Raw genomic sequence first — 27,942 nt, 5'->3', positions numbered from 1 at the left:
TATCCCATCTTCTATAGTGGTAATCTTAACATATATATATATATATATATATATATATATATATATATATATATATATATATATTTTATTTTTTTAGTCATTCCCAGATTTATTGAAAATATTACAGGATAGAAGAAAACAGTCAAACAGCTCTGCATGGTGTTTTGAAATACATTCCCACTGTGAGCTGAGTGACCTTCAGGTTAGAGAGGCTGCCAGAGCCCAAAAGCTTCAGCATTTCCTTAGTGTCAGGGTCCACCTCAATGATCTCCTGATCCAAGGCTGAGGCCTCAGGAACATGATTATCTCTCTTCTATCTCTCTCTTTTCTTCCTGTAGCTTGATGGAGATTCCTCTCACAGGAGCTCTCTGAATCCACTTCATCAGATGCGTGACATAGCCTGCTATCTTGTTGCGGAGCTTCTTGCTGGGAATGATGGCGATCTCCTCACACACACACTTGCTGGTGTGGAAGTCATTGCCCAGGCACGTGTAGTACTTCTCGATGATGACCTTGGCCACTTTCTTCACAGTCTTCGTGTGCACACAACCAATGTTGGTGGGTCCTAGGAAAAGATTTATTGACAACTTCTGTACTTACAGACAAAAAAACACCATGGTATTTTCCTCCCATGCTCTCCCCCACATTCTCCTTCATAACTCTGTTCACTGTCATTTCCCCTCCCTCTCTCCATTAGTCTCTCTTTTAATTTGATGTCATCATCTTTTTCTCCTATTAAGAGGGTCTTGTGTGGGTATTGCTAGGCACTGCAACATCTTAGATATCAAGGCCAAATTCTGTCCGGACAGTTGTATGTAAGGAGTCGTATCCTTCCTTTGGCTATTACATTCTTTCCTCCAACTCTTCCACAATGGACCCTGAGGCTTGGAGGGTGTGAAATGTTTCACTGCTGGAAACTTCTCCTTCCCTTCTTCTCAGTACTATGTTACCTTTTGGGTCATCCTAGTGGTCATCACCATCTGAAAAGTGAAGCTTCTCTAACAAGAAGTGAGAGTAGCATTAATATATGAGTATGAACATTAAGTGTAGTGCTTTTGGGGCAATTTAATGAGCGTAATATATGCTTTTTCCAGACAGGAGTAGGCTTTATACCCTTAAGGCTCATGACTTCCCTTTCCATAGGCTTTTGATTAGGTTTTCAGTAACAGGCACATACTCCCATAGAGCTGGCCTTCAGTCCCAATTAGAGAGTAGTTGGTTTCCTCCAGAGCAGACATGCCACTACTGCACTCTTTCAGTCATTTGGCCTGTCTGGCCAAACCTGAGGTTTCCAGTGCTCACTGTTTTCAATGCTGATGGCTTCTGTCTCCCATAAGACGGCATGTAGTGCAGCTTTTTCCAGCTTTCAGTTGGCTGGGCTAAAGGGAGGTGTTCTGCTCAGCACCAAATTGATTTTGTAATGACTTTGCCTCTCAGGCATTTGAAGTTTTCATCAATAGGGTCTTACCATATCTTTCTCATGGAGAACAAACATCAATGGCAATAGTCTGTAATGCTTTGGAGGCAACATGGACCTCTCTGGCCAACAACTCACTGGAAGGTATCCCATGTTGGACACTGAAAATTTTCTCCAGTTCTGTAGGTTGTCTCTTTGCTCTCTTCACAGTGTCCTCTGCTGTACAAAAGCTTTGTAATTTCATGAGTCCCAGTAGTTGATTAGTGATTGCATTTTATGATTGGTATTATATTCTGAAACTCATTACCTATGCCAATATGTTGAAGGTTTTCCCGTACCTTTTCATCTAGCAATTTCAGAGTCTAAGGTCTGATATTAAGGTTCCTGTCCCACTTGGATTTTATTCCTGTGCATGGAGAAATATAAGGATCTATTTTCATCTTTCTACATATAGATATCCAGTTTTCCCAGCACTACTTGTTGAAGAGGCTGTCTTTTCTCCAGTGAATATTTTTGGCACATTTTTTTTCTAAATTCAGATGGCTGTAGCTGCCTGGATTATCATCTGGATCTGGTCCATTGAGGTACATGTCTGTCTTTTACCAATACCATGTTGTGTTTGTTACTATGGCTTTGTAATATAGCTTAAAATTGGGTATTTTGATATCACCAGTCTTATTTTTGTTACTCAAAATTGTTTTGGCTATTCAATGATTTTTGTGCTTTCAAATGAAATTTAGGATTATTTCGCTATTCCTGTGAAGAATACCATTGGATTTTAATGGGGATTTCATGAACTGTGTAGATTGCTTTTGGTAAACTTGACATTTTTACAATATTGATTCTTCCAATCCAAGAACGTGAGATATCTTTTCATTTCTTTGTGTCTTCTGCAATTTCTCACATGAGTGTTTTAAAGTTTTCAGTGTAGAGCTCCATAACTTACTTAGTTAATTTTATTCCAAGGTACTTTAGTTATTTTTTTGAGGCAATTGTGAATGGGAGGGATTCCCTGATTTCATTCTCTGCACGTTTGTTGCTACTATATAGGAAAGCTACTGATTTCTGTGTATTTATTTTGTATCCTGCTCTGTTGGTTAAAGTGTTCATCAGATCTAGCAGTTTGCTGGTAGAATTGTTAGGGTCATTTATATATAGAATCATATCATCTGTAAATAGTGATAATTTGATCTCTTCCTTTCCAATTTGTTTCCCTTTTATGAGTGTCTCTTGCCTTATTGATATAGCTGAGACTTCCAGTGCTATATTAAATAAAAGTAGGGACAGTGGACACCATTGTTCTGTTCCTGAGTTTTGTGGAAAAGCTTTGAGTTTCTCACCATGTAGTATTATGTTGGCTGTGAGTTGGTCATAGCTTTTATTAGGTTGAAGTAACTTCCTTCTAGTCCCAGTTTGTGTAATACTTTTACCATTAAAGGGTTTTGGATTTTGACGAATGTCTTTTCAGCATCTATTGAGACAATCATGTGATTTTTGGCCTTCAAACCATTTATATGATGTATTACATTTATTGATTTGCATATGTTGAACCATCCCAGCATCTCTGAGATAAAGCCAACTTGGTCAGGGCGAATTTTCTTTCTGATATATTCTTGTATTCTGTTTGCCAATATTTTGCTCAGAATTTTTGCATATATGTTCATGAGGGAGACTGGTTTGTAGTTTTCTTTTTTTTTTTTGTTGTTGTTATTCTATCTTTGCCTGGTTTTGGTATGAGAGTGATGCTCACTTCATAGAAGGAGTTAGGTAGAATTCTTTCCTTTTCTATTTTATGAAAAAGTTTGGAAGCACTGGTATTAGTTCTTCCATGAAGGTATGGTAAAATTTGCCAGTGAATCCATATGGACCTGGTCTATTTTTAGCTGGGAGACATTTTATAACTACTTGGATCTCTGTACTTGTTATAGGTTTATTTAAATGGTTTATCTCATCTTGGTTTAATTTTGGTACATAATATAATTCAATGAAATAATTCATTTCTTTTAGATTTCCAAACTTAGAGGCATATATATATTCTTAAAGTATGTCCCTATGATTGTCTGAATTTCTTTAATATCTGTTGTAATGGTGTCTTTTTCATCTTTAGATTTATTAATTTTTGTCTCTTCTGTCTTTCTTCTGGTCAAATTAGTTAAGGGTTTATCAATCCTCTTTATCCTTTCCAAGAACCTACTTTGTTTTGTTGATTTTTTTGGATTTTGTTTTGTTTTGTTTTCTATTTCATTGATTTCTGAACTTATCTTAATGATTTTTCTCATCTACGAATTTTTGTCTTGCCTTGCTCTTCTATTTCCAAGGCCTAATGTGGAGCAGAAAATTCTTTTTGTCTTTTGTGAATTCTCTAATTTTTTTTTTTTTAATATAGGCATTTAGAGTATCAATTTCCCTCTTAGGACTGCCTTCATTGTGACCCAAATGTTTTGGTATGTTGTATTGCCATCATAATTTGATTCTATGAATTTACTAATTTCCTTTTTGATTTCTTCAATGACCCATTAATCATTCAATAATGTACTGTTTGGTCTCCATGAACTTCTGTATGCTCTGTAGTTTTTCTTGTTGCTTATTTGCAGTTTAATCCCATTGTGGTCAGATAGAGTACAAGGGATTATTTCAATTTTCCTGTAATTGTGGAGATTTGCTCTGTGTCCTAATATAAGATCTATTTTAGAGAATGTTCCAGGTGCTCCTGAGGGGAAAAAAATGTATATTCTGCAGCATTTGGTTGGAATGTTGTGTAGATATCTTTTAGATCCATTTGTTCCATGTCATCATTTAATTCAGATGTCTCTCTGTTTATGTTTTGTAGGAATGGTTTGTCAATTGATCATAGTGAGGTATTGAAGTCTCCCCCTACAATAGCATTTGATGTTATCTGTGCTCTTAAGTCTAATAGTGTTTGCTTGATGAAATTGGGAACCCCCATGTTAGGTGCATCTATGTTCAGGATTGTAATGTCCTCCTTTTGGAGGGCTCCTTTAATCAGTATAAAATGGCATTCTTTATCTTCCATCGTTAATGTTGGTATGAAGTCTATCCTGTCAGATATTAGGATAGCAACCCCTGCTTGTTTCCTAGGCCCATTTGCTTGCAATATCATTTTTATCATTTCACCCTAAAGGTGGTGTCTATCTTTTATTGAGAGATGAGTTTCTTGAAGGCAACTAATGGCAGGATGCTGCCTTTTAATCCAGTCTGCAAGCCTGTGTCTTTTGGATAGTGCATTGAGGCCTTTGATATTAAGAGTTATTACTAAAAGATATGCATTTATTCTTGCCATTCTTCTTATTTTGTAATATTTCCTATTTTCCCTTTACACGTTTGTTTTAATTGTTATTTGAGTGTGGCTTTTTTTTTTTTCCTATTGCCTCCTGTGTATGTTTTGCTTTCTCTTCAGCATTAAGAGTTCCTTCAAGTATTTTCTGAGGAGCTGGTTTAGTTGTCATCAATTTCATTAGACTGTTTTTGTTGTGGAATGTCCTTACTTCTCCATCGATTTTGATAGATAGCTTTGAAGAATAACATAATATTCTGCTAGTCAGCCCTGCCCAGGTAGTGCTGTTACAGGGAATGGAGAGGCTTATCAGCGTTCACCCACCATTCTGCTGTATTCAGGAGCTTTGGTTGTTTGGGGAGGGGTGGTAGGTATCATTGGGAAAGTTCACCTTTGATTTCCCTTTTCCATTTGTTTTTCTGCAAGAGCTGCTTTCCTCAGGGGTCTGGCCCAGCAGGCCCCAAGGATGATGGGGTAGACTGACTACTCAGGGCTCCCCTCAGCTATTTCTACCCTCCCTCTGGAAGGGAAGGTGGACTTAAGAGCCTTGGCCAGTTTGTGGGTAAGGCCTGGCTCCCTCTTAACCTTGGATCTAGAGTGTTACTCTCAGCTCTGGGAAATTTTCACATTGATGACTATTTTAAAATTCAAATAAAATTAATTTTATTGTAATAAAAGGATAAAGTAATCTTGGTTGACTGTTGTTATCTTTCAGAACTTGGAATATGTTATTCCAAGCCCTTCTGGCTTTTGAAGTTTGTGTTATTCTGATGGGCTTGCCTGTGTAGGTGGCGTGCTTCTTCTCTCTAACTGCTTTAAATATATTATCTTTTGTTTGTTACATACCCTTCAAAACCAAACACCCATAACCATTCCTCTATAAACCTTTTCCTTCCTCCCAGGCAAAGATTGCATCTACTAATTCCTTCAAACTTTGTAAAGAACATTAAGAACATGAGAAGTGGAAAATGAAAGGCAAGGAGACAGTATACAAATCCTAACTGCAAGACTCTGTGCTATAGACCATGGACTTGGACAGCAGCTACCCTGGGAGGAAGGGGACAGTGAAAAATATTGGTCTCAATATCAAAGAAAGAAAAGAAACTAAGACATAAGATGGAGTTATTGAGAAAATTCTCATTTTACTTTTAGTACCAAATACTATGGAACTTGGAGAGACAGAAGAGAGAGATGGAGAGAGAGAAAGAAAGAGATAGATCATGCAAGGGAGGAATACATGACAACAACACTAACAGAGGAAGGGCAGAAACCCACACAAATTAGGACCTCAAAAGCAGCATCACCACAGGACACATCACTGATCATTTTTGCCTTCCAAAATTATGTGAACCCTGAGTGTGCACATCATTCAGGGGCCAAGAAATGCCTATCTTCTCAACTTTTGACTAAAACAATTTTAATTAGCTAAGTTTTTTAGGCAGGGTCTCACTCTAGTCCAGGCTGGACTCAGACTCACTATGTAGCCCAGTCTGGCCTTGAGCTCATGGTGATCTTACTGCTGTGTCAGTTTATGAGCAACAGGACCGCACAAAAAGTAGAAATAAGGAATGTTTTTGATTCTGTAGAAAGATAACATGAGCATTGTCCTTTGTAACAGGTGGGAAATGTTAAAAAGAGTCTGGCCTATTCCTCTCTCTTCTCCTCAGGAGTTCTCCTTTCCTAAAAGATAATCATCTGGCTTCAGAGAAGGCTCTATTCCTCCTGGAAGATTGAGATTCCTGGGAAAATTGCCTTTTCTGGAAATTCTGATGTGTCTGATATGGATTAAACAGCACCATGAAAGATGTCAATCAAGGTCTCATGCTGTGCTTCAGCAATACCTGAGAACGCCAACTTGCCTTTTTCTGAGGCAAGCACTGTGTACTTAATCTGTCTGGAACCTCTCCTGCTCCTAAACTCTAAGCACCAGCTATCATAAAATCTATGTAAACTATTTCCTCTGCTCTTTGGATTTTAATCTTTGAAACTTAAAAGGAAAGTCTCCAGGAGGCCACTGGCTCAGTGCAAGGTTTGTATGGCCGTGACTTTCTGCACCTAAGCTCCCCAGTTATTGCCCTCATGAAAGGTTAGACAAGGCTTCTACATTCACAAAGAACCCCCAACCTCCTGAATAACTACCTCAGACTCCAGAGATCTGCTATTAGTGTCTTGAACCACCATACCTTGTTTGACTAAGACATTTGTGAAAGCTCTCTGCTTAGTCAAGATTATATCATGATTATTCTACTCTATGAAGCCATAGCAAGTTTCAGAGACTCACCTCTGCCTCCTGGCCCTCAGAATGCCTTTATCTAGAGAGGAAACCTGAGTCAGAACTGCACAGGGATACACAAAGTGGCCATCTATGGTTTAAGCCAAGAACAGTAATAAAAGATTTATGAGCTCCTTGGAAGAGGGAGGCACGGTGGCAAGGGCTTTAACATGCACAGGTTTAGGACATACCTGTAGTACAATTTCTAAGAGTATTTCCTAATGACCCTAAGCAATTATTGTAGGTTGTCTAGGAATTTACCACTAATGGTTAGGGAAAGACTCTTCAAGTTTTGTGTCACAGATCCACCATTGTTGAAACTACAGGTCTCTCCTGTACAGAGTTAAAATAGGCTTGATATATGGACCTCTGCATTCTGCTTACTTTCCTGACATTTGGTAGTTTTTCTCAGTTATTGTAATCATGAAAGGCTGACTACTGTTTCAGACTTCCAAACTTCAACAAAAATCTGTGTCTTCAAATCTAGCAACCTCCACTAAAATGACTATAATTGTCCAGTTGAGCCCCAATTCTGCGGGATCAATAATTTCCAAAGCAGAGAAAGAAGAGCAAAAGCACTCTGCTTGTGGGCGTGCGCCCACTGTGCCCACTCATAGCTTGTTTATGAGGGTCAGCTGAAGGGCCTCTGGAGCCTGTTTTTGACCAGTATATGGAAAGGAAATCCCTGGGGAGAAGCCATCTAATAAAAATCTTTAGGTTCTGCCGGAGTAGCTATTGCTAAGTATATGACTCTTTACCTCACAATGAATGCCCTTTCTTTTTGTAGCCTTCATCAGTGCATGAGGAAATCATGCTCATCCAGTCACTTGACTCCATGGCTGCTTCGACAAGAGAGTTTGCATCACTGGCCAAGCCAAATATGATATATATGAAGCAATATTTTGGGTTCAGATAACATGTGCCCAAAGATATTAACATGAAGATCTTATACCACTCTCATGACTTTGAGTACCTCAGGCAAGTTCATGAGTTGAGGAAGTGAAACCTGCTTTGCCTGTGATAAATCCATGACCATTGTTGGCCAATCCAATGTGAAGCCTGTGCACAAGGTACCTGATATCCTAACTGGGTCTGACCGTTAATTGGATGTGCCACTGATGAACTGCCCAGATTAGATAGATAGATGATAGATAGATGGAGAGATAGTCAGATAATAAGTAGATAGATGATACATAGGTTGGTAGATAGATAGATGACAGATATAGACAGAACAGAAGGATGCGGCTCCTGCTTGAAAACACACTTCATTTTCTGGGGCTATGCACCTGTCAGCAGTGATATCCGCATCCTTTTCCTTTGCTCTTTTTCTGCTGCATTTCTTTCTCCAGATTTGCCTGTGCCTGACTGTCCCTGCTGAATCCAGGAAACAACTTCCCTGCACATGTGGCCTGGGATCAGTATTTCCCAGAGGAGTCCCAGTGGAAGATGACAGAAGAGTGGAAAAGCCCAGCTCCTTCCACACTCAGGTGGATACCACAGAGGTACTGGCCTTAGGCTTCACTTGTGTTCAGTTCCCCTCATCCTCAGGAGCCAGCTGGCTAACATGAATTTCCTGGCCATGTTGCTCTGCCACTTCCTTCCTGCCATGTCAGGGTTTCCTTCACATCATACCTGGTCTGCCTAAGCAGAACTGCTTACTGCTTGTGGATCCTCCAGCTTGCAACAATGGTTTAATCTTTATTCCATCAAATGTCTCTCACCTGATTGGTTACTTCTCCTCGTTAGTGCATAGGACTGTTTAGATATACTTAATGACCATTTAACAATCACTGAAATTGAACGAGCGATTCCTCTGTACTAGCTCACAAAATCAGAAAGAACTCTTGCAGATAGCAGCACACTGTGAACTCCTTGTGATCTGCTAAAAAATATGGAATCCCTCGCCATTGTGTGTGAAGATGTCTTTTGGACTTTATTTTATTTTTAATTTAAATTCGAGCAGTACAGACATGCAGTTTAAAGGAGAAGGAGGAAGACCTAACTCCCTATCACAAATAATAGGAATACTCTAATCTGTTCATTCTAGGAATATTGTCATATGTGTCAAAAACTGAAAGGAATTATAACCAATTTGATGCTTACATGGATAAATAAATAGATTTATTGTTTAATTTTCTGTTGTGTATCAAAATATAACTGATCACTTCAAACGTTAATGAACAGTGCCAGGCATGGTGGTACATGCCTTTAATCCCAGCACTAGGGAGGCAGTAGGATCACTGTGAGTTCAAGGCCAGCCTGAGAATACAGAGTGAATTCTAGGTCAGCCTGGGCTAGAGTGAGACACTACCTTGAACCCCTACCCCCCAAAAAATACCCATTAATGAACAGAAATAAGAATTTCTCAAGCTACTAATTCTTTCTGTTGAATTTCTAGAGTTCCTTGGTGCAGCTGTTAGCTGCTGTGTCTGGAGACCATGTTTCTCCATCTGTCCTCAATGGTGTTTAAGAAGTAACCATGCTTTTCTCATGCCTATGGTAAGGACGCTAGGCTATGTGTAAATCTCTGGTAAACTGTCTGTAGTCATTTAATTTAAACCAAGAAACTTACATTTCATTAAAAAATATATGGAAGTATTAACTCTGTATAATATCACACTAAAATAGCTCTTAATTCAAGAATAAGAACTTCTCCAGGTTACCTCCCATTTATCATTACATTTCTAGAAATGTGTTGATCACAGTTTATGTCCATACAGCCTCAAATGAACAAAGTAATCTTGTCTATCAGAAGCTAGGCAGGATTTGTGAGTAGTGTTGTCTTAGAGATAGCCAGGACCGTGGGGCAAGGGTAAACTAGGATATGGAACATCTAAGGCCTGAAGGTGCTACATGGGCAACTGGGGGAAAATGACCAATATCTGTCTAAGCAACTCATGGTCCAACCTACTTAGCAGCATATAACCTGTCGTGATGCCCACACAAGTGCAATAGTGGCTCATGGCCATGGTGGAAAACCAACTGCTCCTGATTTGGCTAACTGATCTAACCAGTAGAACATGACCCATAGCTGGAGCTGGAAGAAAAGTCAGAACCATATTCAAACATGAGCCCACTCTCCATTATCAAGCTACCACCAACCATGGGCTACAACAGGGCCTACACCTCTTAAATTCTCTATCTAAAAAAGGGTTATCCCTTTTATCTGGTGCTAACTTTAATCTCAGTTGGAGAATCTGCTTCTCGTTTTCAGATAGACACAGATCCTAAGGAGAGGACCACCCCATCATACCTCAAAAGGGCCCTGGCTGATTAAGAAAAATTGGCAAAACAAGGAAGGATACTGCTTTCTTGTGAACCTGGTACCAGCACAAGGGTGAAGGAGATCGACACAGAGAACAATCAACTCCTACCAAACCAGAGATCCAGAGGCACAGAGGACCCCAACACCTACCTCATCACTGAAGCAGATCCAAAATGAACCCAACATGGCTCAGGGAAGTTATGCGGAAATGTGTGTGGGGGAGGGAGAATGTCAGAGCCACATGTTGGGTCATGATACAGAGACATTGTGGGGAGTTTTGTCTTTACCCATAACTGCCCATGAGTGTGGGCTAACTCCACGGTGCATGACCTGTGTACCTCAACAAGGAGGGGCCAGGGGGAGGGAGTAGGATATGGACAAGGCTAACAATGGTACCAACTTGACTGTATTCAATGAATACAAAACTAATTTAAAAAATGAATTAATTTAAAAAAAAAAAAAAGCAGAGGCTGGGCTCTCCCTCTAGAACTGTGTGATGAGATCAGTCATGATGACTGCCAGGACAGTTGGTCCATGGGGATGCCAGGGGTGAATAAGGGCTGTATTCACACTTCAGGGCTCATTTCATTTCAGATCCACAACCAGAATCCACACCGCTGGGTCTGGAACCTGGGGCATGAGGGAACCCATAAGTTCCCATACCCTGGGAACCATCAGCAGGAGTTGTGGAAGAGGAGCTGCTGTCTCTCTAAGGCCATGTGGCCCTAGTCAGCGCCTCAATAACACCACTGATCTCTGGGTATCTTGGAGACATCCATATTATCTATATTACCTGACCTGGAAGAGCACCTAAGAACTCCAAACCTTCCAATGGCTGAGTACAGGAGACAGAAAAGAAAACTCAGAGAAGTTCTGTACAGCTAAGGAAAAGGGTAATCTTGATGGAACAAGCTAAATTCGACCACTGGAGAGGAAAGAAGAGGGCACGGCAGTGGGAGAGACAACTGAGGCTTGGTAGAAGACACTTTCCTGGAAAACTATCTCTGGGAACCTTGCTAAGTGTACTTCCTGGACAATCTCCAAGATTATTCCAGGAAGCCCTATGCATGGAGTAGACAGACTAAGGCTAAATTTCAGCAAATGATTGATGGGAAGTCCTGAGGTCCTGAGCATCACGGGATATAGACCTGAGGTGAAAGCCAATGGCAATGTGAGAGAGATTCTATGAAAACACCTACCCTACCAGATTAAAATAAACCATATTCAGGGCTGGAGAAATAGATGGTCTAGTGGTGAAGCAGTTTGCCTGTGAAGCCTGAGGAACCATGTTCTGCTCTCTAGATCCCACTTAAGACAGATGCATAGAGGTAAGGCAAATACAAGGTCACACATGCCCACTAGATGGCGCAAGTGTCTGGAGTTCAATTGCGGTGGCTGAGGCCCTGGTGGACCAGTGCTCTGTCTCTCCTCTCTCAGTCTCTGTCTCTCTTGCTCTCTCTAAAAAAAATAACATAATAATAACCCATATTGGCAGATGACAGGATAAAGGAAAAGTACATAGACCTAATGACTAGGAGAGGTGAAGGGGCCTAGAGAATTAGTTCAACAAAAACACTGGACATAAATAGTGTGCTGCAGGATACTGGTTAGAAGAGGGCAAATAGGAGTGAACTTAAGTGACAAAAGTAACATTCCACAGATCTACAAAGAATGAAAAATAAGACCACACAGAAGTTTAACATAAGGAATAGAAAGTGACATACACAATTGAGAAAGATGAGATTGGCAATATTATTTAAGGTTTTATTTATTGATTTTACTTATATTACTTATTCAATATAAGTTACTAATAGTTATATATTGATTTTAACATTTTATTGCTCATATTTATTTTATTTATGTTATATTGTTTATATTATTTTATTTATGTGTGTTTTTATTTTAAAGATTTTTTTAAAGCTTTATTTATTTTTATTTTATTTTATTGAGAGAGAGAGAGATACAGAAATAGGCACATAGAGAGAGAGAATTGGCATGCCAGGGCATCCAGCCACTGCAAATGAGCTCCCGATGTGTGTGCCCCCTTGTGCATCTGGCTTACGGGAGTCCTGGGGAGTCAAACCAGAGTCCTTTTGGTTTTGCAAGCAAGTGCCTTGCCCTCTAGGTCATCTCTCCAGTCCCTGTATGTGTTTTTATTAGTAAATATGAATTCATTATTATAAAAGACTCTGGTTCTCTCATAAAACCAACCTAGCCACATAGTTCATGAAATATTGTATGTGATTTTATAACTAATCAATTCAGAGGTCTAAAACATTACCTAGTTAAGAATAGTATCATTTGTGCAATAGATAAGTGGAAACCCATCTTCAAAGCTCTGTCAGAGTCTTTGAAGGATACAAGGGTAGGGTTAGGGGTTGTATGTATCTAAGACACTGGGAACCAAGAAGGTGGGCAGACAATGTGATTCAAAAAGCCTATGTTAGACCTACCGTGCTTGGGTTACTAGATGGTTACATTTTATAGTCATATATGTACAGCTATTTCAGAAAAAAATTTAACCATAAAGATACTTTTTGGAAAAATATCAGACAAAAATACTGCCTTCAATTTTTCCCCATGAGAATGATGGATTTTGCTACATAATTTCTGGTAAGTGCAAGGATCTCAGGGATTTTATGTTCAGGTATAGCTCAGACAAACCTGTTCCAGTTATATTTGTGTTGGTGGCACAAAGCACTTGAACAAAAGCAACTCCTGGGGGATAAAAATTTGTATTGGCTCATAGACTCAAGAGAAGGTCCTTCATGTCAGGGAAATCCATGGAGTGAGTAGAGTCTGGACATCACCTCCTGGCCAACGTAAGATGGACAACAGCAGCCAGGAGAGTGTGTCAAACACTGGAAAGACATAGCTAGCTATAACATCCATAAGCCCACTTGCATAAACACACATCCTCCATTAAGGGTCCAATCCCAAAATTGCTGTGGATCAAACATTCAGAACATATGTGTTCATGGAGGACTCCTACTTCAAACAAACACTATCTCTTACTCAAAGACACAAAATTATAAATGCTACAAAACTCAAAACATATGAATACCAAAACAATAGCACAAAGAACTTCCTGGCATCTGCACCTTGCTCCTTACCAGCAGCCTTCCTTCCCCTCTCAGTCCTCAGTGGAGGAAAGTAGATGTCATTGCCCTTTGTGAGGAAGAATCTCTGAGCGGATGTCTCTGTGACTATAGCGTTTCCATGTCCTCTGTCTGGGGAAGCGATGGAATGCACTGTGGGGTTCCCCAGAGGGGTCCCCGCTCAGGGCTGTCTACGCGACCCCAAGAACACTCACGCAGAACGCTCTCAATGCAAACCGCACGAGGTTTATTGAATCCGATGCATCGGGGCTCAACACAGATTCCTCTTGCAGGAGGGGTGAAGAGCCCCTAGCAATGGGTTTGGTCAGCTTATAAAGGCTAAAATCACAGGTATGCATTGTCATAGGGGCTTTCCAGCCGTGGGTCCCTCTGATTGGGTGGGGCCCACGGGGTGGGCTCGTGTGGGTCCCTCTGATTGGGTAGGGCATACAAAAGGTCAGGTCCTCATGGTATACTTTTTACAAAATGGAGGTAGTTGCATACTTTTTACAAAATGGAGGCAGTTGCAAAATGGCAGTTCTGTGATTCAGTGCAGCAGCAAGCAAGCCATATTACAGAAGCTTAAAAAGGCAGGTTAGCAGAGCAGCTAGAAAACAGGGCAGCAGAAATAGGGCAACTTTTATCCTTTCAGCACCTCTACTTATGTAAGTCTAGATTCTTGACAAATGGAAAATCATTCTTGAACTCAGAGTTCTGCCTGTCTGCCTTCTCCCCAGGTGGTAAAACAATGCAGTTATTTACTCCTGGCTAACTAGTACTCACTGGGCATGTCATGTGCCTGCCACTCAGTAGTAGGCATTTCACTGCCAACTGTTTCTCAGCCTTGTCCTTGGCCAGGACTGTGAGGAAGCTCAATGCACCGGAAGGTGACAGTAATACCCTCAGGATTTCTTATGATCCATGAAAAGACAAACTTGTTTTTTGGATGGTACTATCATGCCTACTTAAGAGATCACTGACTGGCTGGACGCCCTTTCTGCTTGCCAACTTAAATCAACAGGTCACCAACACTAACTCCAGACTATACTCTGTTGTCTTTCTAAAGCTTGGTTCTTGCTTTCGATGGTAACGTGCTATTGAATAATCTTCTTCCCTTCTGAGTTCATTATATACAAAACTCAATGTCCCTCAGAGGGTAAGTCAGCTTTAACCTTTGAGAGTGAAATTAGCAACATGCCCCTGGATACTGAGATAAGATGTGATGCAAATGGAAGTTGCAACTATTTGCTGCACTGGGTGATTTTATTTGAGTTCAAAGTGTATGTATTCATCAACAGTATTTTCAAAAACAGTTCTCAACCATAATAAAGCATTGTTGAAATTGAGCAGCTCAATGGTAAGTAACTCACTGAAAACCCTTCCTACATGAGAAGTTCTGAGAAGTGTTGATATGTGAGGACCTCCCCCTTCCTGATGTGTGGCTATTACAGTGTTCCAGTAATGGTCGGTAGACAAGGGAGCAGACTACCATGCCAGGCTGAGACTGTCCCACAGGGTGACCTCCTCTGATAGATGTGAGTGTCACCATCAGTTGTGACAGGAGCACAATATACACTAATCCAACTGAAGGGAGAAATGAGAGTCATGAGTGGCAGATATTTTAGCAGGAGGTCTAATTAGAAGGGGTGTAGAAGTGAAATGTTATGAATTTGGATTAGTCTGCCCCACATTAGGGCATTCTTGTAGTAGGAGAACACATGCTTCAGGCTGAGAAAAGGGCGGACAAGAGAGTGAGAAAGAGAAAGAATAGAGGGAGGGAGGGAGAGGCACACAGGCACATGCTAGTGGGGAAAGCAGTGCTAGACAGACATCTACAAACTGAGGGAAGGACAAGAAAAAATCCACACCTGTGTGAAGTGAGGGTCAGAAGGAAAAGAGAGCAAATCAGCTGGCAGAAGTGATTTTATGCCCATTAGGTCATGGGGACTCACCAGTGGGAGGTGATCAGTGGAGGTTCAAGTCAAGGAGGCAGGTTGCCTGGGTGGGGGACTTGCCAGCCCCTTTGAAGAAATATCCCAGTTAGGAATGGGGAGGGAGCACTGAGACTCACATTGCAAAGGCGGTGTTCATTTTTATTTATTTATTTGAGAGCGACAGACAGAGAGAGAAAGAGGCAGACAGAGAATGAAAGAAAGGGAGAGAGGGAGAAGGAATGTGCTCGCCAGGGCCTCTAGCCACTGCAAAAGAACTCCAGACGTATGCGCCCCTTATGCATCTGGCTAACGTGGGTCCTGGGGAATCAAGCCTCGAACCAGGGTCCTTAGGCTTCACAGGCAAGCCTTAACCGCTAAGCCATCTCTCCAGTCCAAAGGCCTCATTTTATTACTTCTCCACCAAGAATCTATGGAACCCTGGGCTCAAACCAGACAGGACCACACCAGTTCAGAGGTGAATGTGGCCTGTCCCTGCAGAAAGTTGAGCAGAATAGTTATTACAAGGGGAGTGATAAATCAGCACATAAAAAATCAGCATAAGACTTACAAAGTTCACATTGCAGGTTCTCCACAAACACCCATTCAAGAAGATCACTTCCATTCCAGGACCAGATCCCTAGTATTCCTCAGCAGAGCTTCTCAAGCCTCAATTCCTATCAGTGCTTGATCAACACAGTTTGACCTCACACTATGCATTTATGAATGATGCTTCTGGAATAGGAAGGAAATTTGTGAACCACTGATCAAGGTCTATAAATTCTCTCCCATGACAGGGACCAGCTGAGGGCGAATGACCTCAGAAGTCTTTTGTTGTTGTTGTTGTTTTTGTTTTGTTTGGGAAATTGTGAATTTTAATTTTATTGATTATATTTTTCTAGTACACTTAGTGTAAAATTTTTTAAATTATATATTCCATAGATTACATTGAATTGTTGAAAATATTAATTTTTTGCAAAATTAAAATCTTCATTATCAAAATTCAGCAAGTAGTCCGTTTATTGGATTATACTAAGGCTTTCCTCCATTTGGGGAGTTTTTACCCCTGCTCCACATTGATCGTACATATATGAACTTTCCTTGTATTTTGTTCTCAGAGACATTTGCTACCTCTTCCATGTTGCTGTGTATATGGGAAGAACTAGGTAACTTTTATTCATCTGTGGCTTTAAAGCATTTATAAATGCTTAAGTCATAATATTTTTTAAAGTTTTTATTAATTAGTTTTGTATTCATCAAATACAGTCAGTTTGGTATGATTATTGGGCTCATCCATGACCTACACCCTCCTATTCGCCCCTTCTTGTTGAAGTATATGGGTCGTGCATTGTGGAGTTAGGCCACAGTTATGTATAAGATAAATGTCTCTGCATATCATGACACTACATGTGGCTCTGACATTCTTTCCATTCCCTCTTCTGCAAAATTTCCCTGAGCCATGTTGGGTTCATTTTTCATCTGCTTCAGTGATGAGGTGTTGGTGGCCTCTGGGTCTCTGGCTCTCTGATTTGGTAGGAGTTGATTTTTCTCTGTGTTGATCTCCTTCCCCCTTGTGCTGGTACCCAGCACACCAGGAAAACAGCACCCTTGCCTGTTTTGCCAGTTTTTCTTAGTTTCAGTCAGGGCCTTTTTGAGGTATGATGGGGTGGCTCTCTCCTTAGGATCTACATCTATTGGAAAAGAGAAGCACATTCTCCCAAGGAAAGTAAGTTAGCACCAGGACAAATGAGATAAACCTTACTTTTTTTTTAATAGAGAATTTAATAGATATAGGCCCTCCTGTAGCCCCTGATTGCTGGTAGCTTGATAATTGAAAGTGGGCTTATGTCTGGATATGGTTCTGACTTGTTTCCCAGCTCCAGCTATGGGTCTAGTACCACTGAGGGGTCAGTTAGCCAAATCAAGAGCAGTTGGTTTCCCACCATGGCTGTGTGCCTCTACTGCACTTGTGTGGGCATCACAACAGGTTATTTGCTGCTATGTAGATTAGACCATGAGTTGCTTGGACAGATATTAGTCTTGTAGATATTCTCTGCCACAAGGCAGGGGGCATTCTGAGGATTGTGGGGGAGGCGCAGTCCACATTCCTTTCCCCATACTTATGCCACTGTCATGTAAAGCACCTGTGTCCTTCCTCTAAGCATCACAATGATCTGGAGGCAAAGGATTGTTAGTGGAATTTTACTACCACAAGTGGGAAGAAAGTGAACCCTAGGGTAATAATGATGGAGACTAAGAGATGGAGTTGAAGCCTCTGAATTCAAAAGTCTCCAAATCTGTCTTAACCACTCAGTTTAGTTTCTGACATGAGCATATTTCTGTCCTTGTTATGTAAAAGAGGTTCAGTACTGTCTTTGTCTCTGGTAGACATAGGAATTGGCACCACAATGAATCTATTAGATCTCCTTAGAAAGACAGAGACATCAGGAAATCTGTGATGCAACAAGCACCCTAAGGAGCAGGTACACAATTCAGACACTGTCCTAGGGAAGCTCCAGTGACTGCCTGCTTTTCCACATTCTGTGGCGGTGGCAAATCAGAGACTATGCCAGGACTAAAAGAGAACCTTCTCAATACACTTGTCTCTCCACTCTGTGTGTACAGCTACCAAACTGACTTACACACTAAGATCTATAAAACAGCAGACGTGCTGGAAAGTTACACTGCAGGAGCTGTTAATGAACATGCAGAGTTGACCTGGCAGCTCCCACACGGACTGTCCACAAGCTGCTTCACAACTGCTTTCTCTTCAGAAGCTCATGTCCTCTACCCAAGTGGGAGAGCTTTGAGGTGGAGTATATGCAAATGCTTATTTATTCATTTATTTATTTTGCTGATTTCTCATAGTTTAACTAGTAAAGTAAGACTTGTTCCTACTGTTGCTACAGTAAGTTTGTAAATACACAAAGTAGATTGCTGTCATACTTACTAGATATATTTAATGGAAATAAACTTAAAATGATTAGATCCAGAGGTTGTTCACTACATTAGTTGGTATCAGATGTCCCCTGAACTCATGTGTTGGGAATGCACATCCCCAGATCGTAATAATTTGGAGGGGATCCTCATAGCAAGTCTGTTGCTGGAGGTGGGGCTTCAGGTTTATGAGTCCCGAGCTCGCCAGTTTTAGTAGGCTCGCTCTCCTGCTGCTGCTTTCCACCTGCTGTGACACAGGTGATGTCCAGCCTCAGCTCATGCCAGCATTTTCCTGCCATCATGAAGCTTCCCCTCAAGACTATAAGCCAAGATAAAATTAAAAAATAAAACTTTCCTCCCATTAACTTCGTTTGATCAACTGCTTTATCTGAGCAATGAGAACGTAACTTAGCTATAGAAGTCAGCTTCAGGTTGAAGGATCATGAAATATCTCTCCAGCAGTCATTTGCTCAAGTAAAGCTGAGTCACTTCTACAAGTTAGGAAGAACTTCAGAGCTTCCTTGTAGCCATAAGTCACTTATTGCACTGTCAATGAGCCATCATCAAGAGATCGTCCAAGGTTCTCACTGACAGGCTCAGCAGTGGTAGAACAAGCACTCAATCAGTGAGCACACATCATGTTCTAAGGCATGAAACATGGAAGAGAATGCCTGTTGCTCTCAGATCGACAAAATATCATACTCATTAGAAACAGAAAACAGAGGTACAGATGCTAGTAGAATGACAGAAGTTCAAAACATCATGTGGTATTTAAAATGTTATCTAACAAGTTGGGAGATGACTCGGGTTTTGAAGTACTTCCTTGAAACCATGAGAACCTGAATTTCCTCCCCAGGTCCTACATTACGCAGCCAGCTATGGTGGGACACTCTGGAAATCCCAGGGTCAGGGTGGTAGACTTAGGGAACTCTATGAGCCCTGGGCCAGTGAGGACACTGTATCAAAAAGCAAGAGGGGCTGTGGAGATGGCTTAGCAGTTAGATGCTTGCCTGTGAAGTCTGATGACCCATGTTCCATTTTTCCAGATCCTATGTAAGCCAGGTGCATAGAGGTGAGACAAGCACAAGTTCACACGTACTTACTAGGTAGCACAAGTATATGAAATTAGAGTTTAGTGGCTAAAATCCTAGCATACCCCCTCTCAAAAATTAAAAAAAATAATAAATTATTTTTTTCATTTTTATGAACATTTTCTATGATTATAAAAAGTATCCCATGGTAATACCCGCCCTCACCCCCCCCACGTTCCCCTTTTATGATAAGTGGATCAAGAGTATAGAAATGTTTATCTTGCTCAGTGTGTGATCATATTGTCAGCATTGCTACCTGTGATGCTTGAGGGGGAGAGAGGTGTGTTAGTGGTTTCCATGCAGAAAAGACTGTCCCCATGAAGACAGCTCATTTTCCAGGATGTCCCAAAAGCTGGGTACTGGATTTTAGATATGCTTTCTTGTTCATTTATCTTTATTAAGTTTCCACATCCTGTTTTGGTACTTCTGTTGTCACATGTTGATAATTGTGCTAGCAATACAGACAGAAGAGACTCCTGAAGCCTGAGTGTGCACAGCTACAATTAAGGAAGGTTTACCAGTTACTTCATGCTTTAGTTTTCTTTGAGTTTTACATGCTCCACTAAGAGAACCAGGAAACCCAAGGCAATGGTTCTGTGTAATATTTAACTCACACCAGAGATAAATTTCCAGATTTACAATCCTATGGAGATATAGTTATAAAGCATTTTATAATGGCTCCCTGTAGTACCTTCATATCAAATTACCAAATCACATTCATAAAGAACACACGTTTTTAGTTGTGCTCCTTCTAGGAGGCAGGTGCCTGGGCAGGGTGTGTGTGGCTCATAAGGGTATCAAAGGCTGTATTCAGTGGTTTTCCCAGGCTTCTGTCTCACATGGATGGTTGAAGGTTGTGCTTCTGATGTTATCCAGGTTATTGGATTACTTCTTTCTTTCTTTCTTTCTTTTTTTTTTTCCTTTAGAACTGCATGTTTGAGGCTGCTGTCCGGTGGTGACTCTGACTTCCTATAGGACACTAGAGTTCCTTGACACATGGAGTCAACAGCCAAACCAACAATTTGAATTTATAATAGGGAGAAATTGGAAATTTAAGCATGAATTAAGTCAGAACTACCCAGTAAATTCTCCCTTTGAATTCACTCAGAAGCACTTCCTCTGCAGATAATATCAGCATAATCAGTTACCAATGTGCTTGTGATTTTATTTGAACATTCTGGCATTGACCATCCTAATCCTAACCTATACTTGTTCCTCCCATGTCTTAGCTAGGCCATCAGAATTTAAGAAGGTTCATATCAGCAACTTGGGAGATAATGCCAATGAGCTATTTCTTTTTCAGAAAATATACTACCTGTTCAAAAGATATATACATATAAGAAATTATGGAGACAAAGAGACAACCCTTGGCCTGTTTAGTAATATTTACAAGTCATTTGTCAGACAAATATCCAGAATATTAAAAGTAATTAATTATCCTAATTTAATTAGAAGAATAAGATCTAGTAACACTAAGCAAGATAATATAGTTCCAAGTGATGAAGATACTTGAGCCAAGATGATAACGTTTTTTCAATACCTGAAAAGACACTCAGAATTGTTAGTGATTAAAAAAAAGCAAATTAAGTTGACAATGATGTACTTTCACAGCCATTGTAAATATCATTTTATACATTTATATGTGTACATTTTCTTGTATTGAAGATGGTAACAAGTATGGTTGAAAATGTTGAGAAATGTTGACAAAGCACTGTTGAGGTGAATATGAAATGCTCTTGGGGATTTTGCAAAAGCTCAAAAAAGAAAAAAGAAATTTCCCACTAATTTGTAACAGTTTTCATCAATTTTACTTCTATAAATTTATTCAAAATAAATAAGAACAATTGCCCATACAAAGTCATATGTGAATTTAAAGCACTGTTTTCCATGATAGCCAAAAGGCATAAACAGCCCAAATGACCATTATACTGGCAATGACTGAAATTCACTTTTATTCATGCAATGGAACACTGGCAGTAAGCGCTGTGAGAAGCTGGGATTCCTCACATCTAACAGAGGAAGACTCTCTTCAGCTTCAAGTCCAAACTTGCCATTTCATGAGGAGGCACATGCTTAGCTTTCAATCCCGAAGTTTCTCCAGGTAGTCGCTGCAGTAGAACAACACTGTGAAACTGACACACCTTGAGACTGAAGATGTCAAGTATGACATTGCTGAGGTGTATTTCAGGTTGGCCCTCGTGACCCAAGCAACGTGCCTTTAAGTGATAACTGGTTGATGCAGCATGCCTGCTGTTACCAGTTGTATCTGTGTATGTGCATTGCTGGCATCTCAAAGTCAGTACTAAGTTCAAAATCTTCCATTTCCATGTTTCTGGGAGTAAAAATGAAAGTGATTCCATACCCACAGAATATCAGAATGCCAGATTACAAAGTGGATGCACTTTAGACAAAGAGTTTGGGAGCACACCCAGGTTTCTTTTGGTACAAGGTTGTTTTTGTGCTAAAGTGACATTGATTGTCTCCTAGAGATACTCACATGAATGTTGGAAATTGGATCATCTGGATGTCACATCTGACATAGAATATTAGAAACATAAAAACAAACACCCTCACATTTAATCATATACCAAGACCACCCCGATGATTAATCACTGACCACACTGAACTGGGGAAATTACCATGGTTCTTAATTGTCCTTACCTGGCAAAAAGAGAAATCACCAGGAACCACCAGGACTGAGTGGGGCCTTCATGTGAATGGTGTGCCCTAACTTTGACTCACTATTGTACTGGGTTAGATTAGTTTGTTTTGAAGTTCTATGACTATTCCCACAGTGCATGCTATCAGCAGTGGCTGGGCAGGTCTGGATACAGCTGAAGGACTGGCCCAGTAACTCACCAAGATCCTATGGTGCTGAAGTATCCAAGGCCAAACCAGCATTGTACAGATTGACCTGCACAGAACCCTGGGTACACAGAATGAGATCAGTCTACTGTCCTAGAGTGGAGTGGTATATTTCTATCTTCATAGTTAATGCTCTTCTTTATTTTTAATCTTTTTCATCTAATATGGCTGTTGTAGTTAATTTCAGTTGTCACCTTAACAAGATTTAAAATTTCCATGGAAATAGATCTATTGGCAAGTACATGAGAGACTTGGCATATTGGGTTAATTCAGATGGGAAAAATCTACCCTAATTGTGGTCAGCACCACTCTATAAACTGAGATACAGGACAACATTAAAAAGGAGAAAACTGTATTGGAGAGATGGCTTAACTGTTAAGGCTCTTGCCTGTGAAGACTAGGGACCAAAGTATGACACCCCAGAACCTATGTAAGCCAGATGCATATGGTGCTGCATAGGTCTGGAGTTTGTTTGCAGCAGATAGAGGCCCTGGTGCATTCACTCTCTCCATGTATGTATATAAAGAGAAAGCTAGCTGAGCACAAGCATTCATCTCTCTGCTTCCTGGCTGCAGACTCAAAGTGATCAACTACTTCTGATTTCTGTCATGCTATCCTGCCAGGACGGACTGTATTCCCTCAAATTTTAATTTGAAATTAATCCTCCTTTTTTCCCTGACTTACTGTTTGGAAGCATTTGTTACATCAACGATAAAAGTCACTAATGCAATGGCCCATTGGGAATCATAGTTATGGAAAATGCAAGAAATTTATCATTTGGATATTAATGAGTCTAAGAAGTTTCTCTCATTTTGCTAATTATATTAAGCTCATCACATAATATAATATAACAGAAGGAACAATAGGAACTTGTTATGAAATAAGATGATAGATAGATAGATAGATAGATAGATAGATAGATAGATAGATAGCAGATAGATAGTTATTTGACACAGACAGATGAATAGATGGTAGACAGGTACATATATAAGGAAATACATTTAAACAATCAAAGGGAACAGTACCATGTGCAAACTAGTGTTATCAGTTTCATAGAAGTGCTCAGATACTGACATCTGACATGGTTGACCTGTCATTTCCAGATAAGTAATGGTTGCCTTCCATTTCATTTGTGTTGTTTGTTTTTAACTCTTTATAGGAAATGTCCATAAGTGTAGAGAATGTGCTGTGGTCATGATCCCCTTCTATCACCCTATTTCCCCTTCCCAAATTCCACCGCCACTGAGTCCCTTATTATTTGAAATTAGTCTCACTTCTACTTTGATGACATCATTTTCCCCTTCTATTATGAAGGTTTTATGTAGTGTCAATCACTGTTTAAGGCAGATGAGTAGGACTTTATATTTTTCTTTTCTGAAATATCAGATTCCCATCCAGCTCTTGAAATCTCCAATACTAGATATTTGCTAAACATTTGGACATATATTCATAAGCCTTTTCCCCTAATTTTAAATAATTCCAGCTCAAACAACAACCACCAACCACAGAAAAACAAAAGTTTTCTTTAAACCAGGAGTTCAATTCTATTGTATCAATTTTTCATATACCTGAACATTAACACATCTCACATCTCTTCTTCTTCACACAAAGCAGCTCTTGGTCTATGGCTCTAGAAAAAATGATCCAATGGCATTTAGATAGAAGCAGTATGTGATGTGAACTGTGAAATGGGAAGAGGGAGAACTGCATTGGGCAAATGGGAGAAACAACACATACTCTGGAAATGACGCTCGCATCATGAGGTTGAGAAGAAAGATCACATGGCGCTGGAGTAGAGTGAGGAGCAATCTAGACGTGAGGGCTGAAGGGATAGCTCAGTGGTTCAGTGCGCTTCCTGCGAGAGGTTGACGGCCTGACCTGGGCATGACAAGGATTCGCTGTAACTCCTGTCTTGAAGGAGAGCTGGGACCTGGTGAGAGCAGCTCACAAAAATAAACAAAAAAAAAAAAAAGGGCAATATTTGACTCAAGCTCAAAGAAGAATGGCAGGAAGAGTTATGGAGAAGGACACCCAATTTTATGCTCTGGCCACCAAATTCAAGTGCACCCTACCACTGGAGAGTGCATGCTGCATTCTATTGGCACATAGACATGCAAGAAGTATGCAGTGAAACACACACACCCAGGTACAAAAAGAGATTCCAGTGTGCAGGAACACTGTGTTCACTAGTGTAAGTGTCACAGGTAGAAAAGGATGAACATGGCAAGAATAAACTGAACCATGGTTAATTCCACTATGGTCAGGCAACATTTCAGAATATCAAATGAGTAATTATCCAAAAGCTGATATATCTTTAATAAATACTGACTGAATGTCATTGACTACTGGATAGCATACACTTTTTGGCCCCAGGGACCTTGTTATTTTACCCTTTTGCTTCTATTTGGCCTCATTTCCCACAGCTCAGCACTTGAAGGATCTGATAAGTGATGCTAAGTTTGGCTGCTTGTCCAGAAAGCTGAAAAATGAGAAGGAAAAAGGGAAAGCTGTACAGACAGAAGTGCCTGAATACTTACAGGTGACCCTCCCTAGTCAGTAGACTATGTATGAATGTGTAGAGTCTACCCAAAGCAAAAAGAGAAAGACTGAAAGACTGGATGGGAGGATAATCCCTCAGTCTCCTGGACTTCATGAGGCAGCATAAGAATGGAGAATCCACTATCTCTCTCTGTCCTTTCTTAGCCTGAAATTTGTTCACAAGATTGTTTTCATGGATACTTCCTGCACTAGGTCTATTGAGAAAGTTCACAATAAGCTAACTAAAAGGAAGTTTTGTGATATTGGTAGTTTACACAGGCCATTATTCATGCCAAATCATCTGTAATTTGCATAACAGAATTTATAAAATACCTATGTGCTCAGAAAATGTTCAGAATGGAATTGGTTTAAGTGAAGCCCTCTAGAAACCACTCCAAATGGGCACAACTGGTACTGCTTGTGGAAGGAGACCCAGCTGTTGTGGGCTCACAGTCAATGAATCTACTACTGAGAAATGAGCACCCATCATTCTGACTGTAAGAAAGACAGCACCATGCACTAGAGCCATGAAATCTTGGTGACCCCAGTGAGATTCAGCTCCTCCTTTCAGTACCTTGTGGAATCCTGATTTATGGATGTAGGGCTCTTCTTTAGACCCATCTACCCTTTTGCCTTTCCATCACCAATATCTATTTTCTATGCTTAATTTCATTCTTTAAAACAATGACAGTATTTTGTTACTGTATTAGTGACTTTCTTAATAATACACTAAAATCTGACCAGAAACAGCTTTAAAGAAGGAAAAGGGCTTGTTGTGACTTACAATTCAAAAAGGGATACTTTCCATTGTGGTGGGAAAGGAAAAGCAGCAGGCTGATCACATTGCTGGCAAACTTTGAAAGGAATTAGAGGGAAGTGGTAGCACACTGTAAATCCTTTAGACCATCCCAGTGAATTACTTTCTCCAGCAAAGGTTCCACTCCTTCTTTTTACAATCATCTAAACAGACCCACCAGCTGCCGATCATGTATTCAAACCATGAACCTATGGAGTACTTTCTTATTTGTATTTATTTATTAGCAAGCATTAATAGAGATTTTATATTCCAAACATAACACATATTAGCATATATGCATGCATGTATTTATCTATGTATGCATATATATCAACAATAGTTCCATTCCATTATAAATAATAACAATTTATCTTAACCCAATTATGGGAAAACCAAATCTCTTTATTACAACATCTGCCTTCTTCCATAATGAAGAAAGTTCACCTAAAGGGGAAAAAGAAAAGACAACACAGTTATCAGCTGCCTGATCTAACATTTTTTTCAGATATATCAGGTAACAGTACATCTCATATCATCCAGGAATTCAAAGTTTCATGTGTCCAAAGTTTCAGGTGTTGGATCACACAAGTTTTCTCAACAGACCTTGGTAACAGTGGTCACAACCACTTCTGATCACAGAGGAGTCAGATCAACAAGGTGTCCATGGACTATTTTCACCCATATTAAACTGGTTCTCAGTTCAACAGAGAATTCTTCTTCACAGGTTGTAGGAGTGGGTGATGTTCCAGCTCTCACAGCTGACAGTGAACCTGCCCTTGACACTTACGGGAATCACAGTTTTCTTAGCAAATCCATGTAGCAGTGGTCTCAAACTATTATGTTAACAGTCCCTTTACCTTCACCCTGAAAACACTTCTCTCTGCTCCCAAAGTTGTCAGTGGTTCTCAGTGCCCAACTTCAGTGACTTCAGATCAAGTAAAAATGACCTCAGATCCTCTAGGTAACATTTTTCCTATTCATACAAGTTAATATTTTGTCAGTTCACATTAATTCTCTTATGTCATTCCTGGCTTAGACAAGTAACAGTAGTTTCAGTTCATCCAAATAAAAGTGGTGACCTGCTATCAAGCTGTCATTAAGTGTTTTCTGCCTGGTGACTTACGAATGTTCTAAGGTTCATCAGGAAACAATACTCTGTACCAAGAAATGCTAGTGCAAGGTCCAACATGTGTCACTTCTTGGATGAACTAGGGACTGTCTTCACCTTAAGGTCATACCTGTGGTCTCAGACAGTATACATTATTAAGAGGAACACTACCTGGAACACCAGGGCAAAGCTCATCAGCATGGTGATAGTTGAAAGTCATCAGGGAAAAATGCTTCGGGATCAAACAGGTGATGTCCCAGCATCACATTTGACATTGGTTCTACTCACCCAGGGATCAAAGTTCTGAGCAGTTGGTTTACTTATTTCTTGTTGCACTATAATAATAATAATAATAACTATAATAACTATAGTTCTTCCCTTTCCACAAAAATACTGATCTTTGCATCCAAGGGTAGAACTGGGTTTTAGCTTCTCATATTACTTAAAACTTATTCCCAACACTTACAATGAACAGTGATCTTAGCCCAAACAAGTTTCTCAGTTCACCAAGACAAAATGTTGTACAACCTAACTGTGGTCAGTGTTCTGTGATGCTGTAGATCACATTAATTCAGGTATTTCAAGTTTCAATTTCTCCCAGCTCACAGAGGTAAAGACGCTTCATGGCTCTCAAAATCCTACAACACCACCATGGTCATAGTTAGCAACATTATGATGATTTTAAATTCTTTGTTTAAAAAAATCCTTCAATGATCAAACCTGTAACTGAGGTCACAGGTGCCACAGATGACAGTGGTCTTTAGCTCACCAGGGGAGCAGTGGTCTTGTCAACTCCAGGTGACAGTGGTCATACATATCATGTTAGTAGTAGTTCCAAACTCACCCTTACAAGTGGTCTCTTCACCTCGAGTAACAGTGACTCATGATACCACTTCCTCTGACACACAGTCAACAGTGATGGTGAACACATAAGTAACAGGGGTCTCAGGCACTCGGTGTGATTATGATCTCAGATCATCAAAGTAATAGTTTTGCCAGCCCACCATGGAAACATAGGTCTAAGACCTCCCAGGTACCATTCTCCTGAGAGTAATAGTTAATGTCTCAGATCACAAAGGTGATCATGGTTGTACTCAGCAGGTAATCTGGGCTTACATCCCTATCACTTATCTAAGGGGACCAGGGGACCACACTGCTTATCTCAACCAGGAAACAGTAGGTTCATGTCTTCCAAAAGTCACATGAATCCCAAAGACAGTCACAGATTCAGTGCTATCAGCCACTTCTCCCTGATGAGCAGACTGACTGAGTAATCCTGTTCTCAGCTCACCAATGTTTCAGTGGTTCTAAGTCAGCAGAAAACAGTCC

General features: G+C 40.2%; 1 protein-coding gene across 1 annotated transcript in view; it reads right to left on the bottom strand.

The window, feature by feature from the left end:
• Positions 1-142: 142 nt before the first annotated feature.
• LOC123461485 (40S ribosomal protein S17-like) overlaps positions 143-27,942 on the bottom strand; it is a 34,501-nt gene continuing 6,701 nt past the window's right edge. The window contains 2 exon segments of the mRNA XM_045152185.1: positions 143-316; positions 318-565. Coding sequence (XP_045008120.1) covers positions 143-316; positions 318-565 — 422 coding nt within the window.

The sequence above is a fragment of the Jaculus jaculus genome, chromosome 6, assembly GCF_020740685.1.
Source record: "Jaculus jaculus isolate mJacJac1 chromosome 6, mJacJac1.mat.Y.cur, whole genome shotgun sequence".
Classification (NCBI taxonomy): Eukaryota; Metazoa; Chordata; class Mammalia; order Rodentia; family Dipodidae; genus Jaculus; species Jaculus jaculus.
This window is presented reverse-complemented; position numbering and strand designations above follow the sequence as displayed.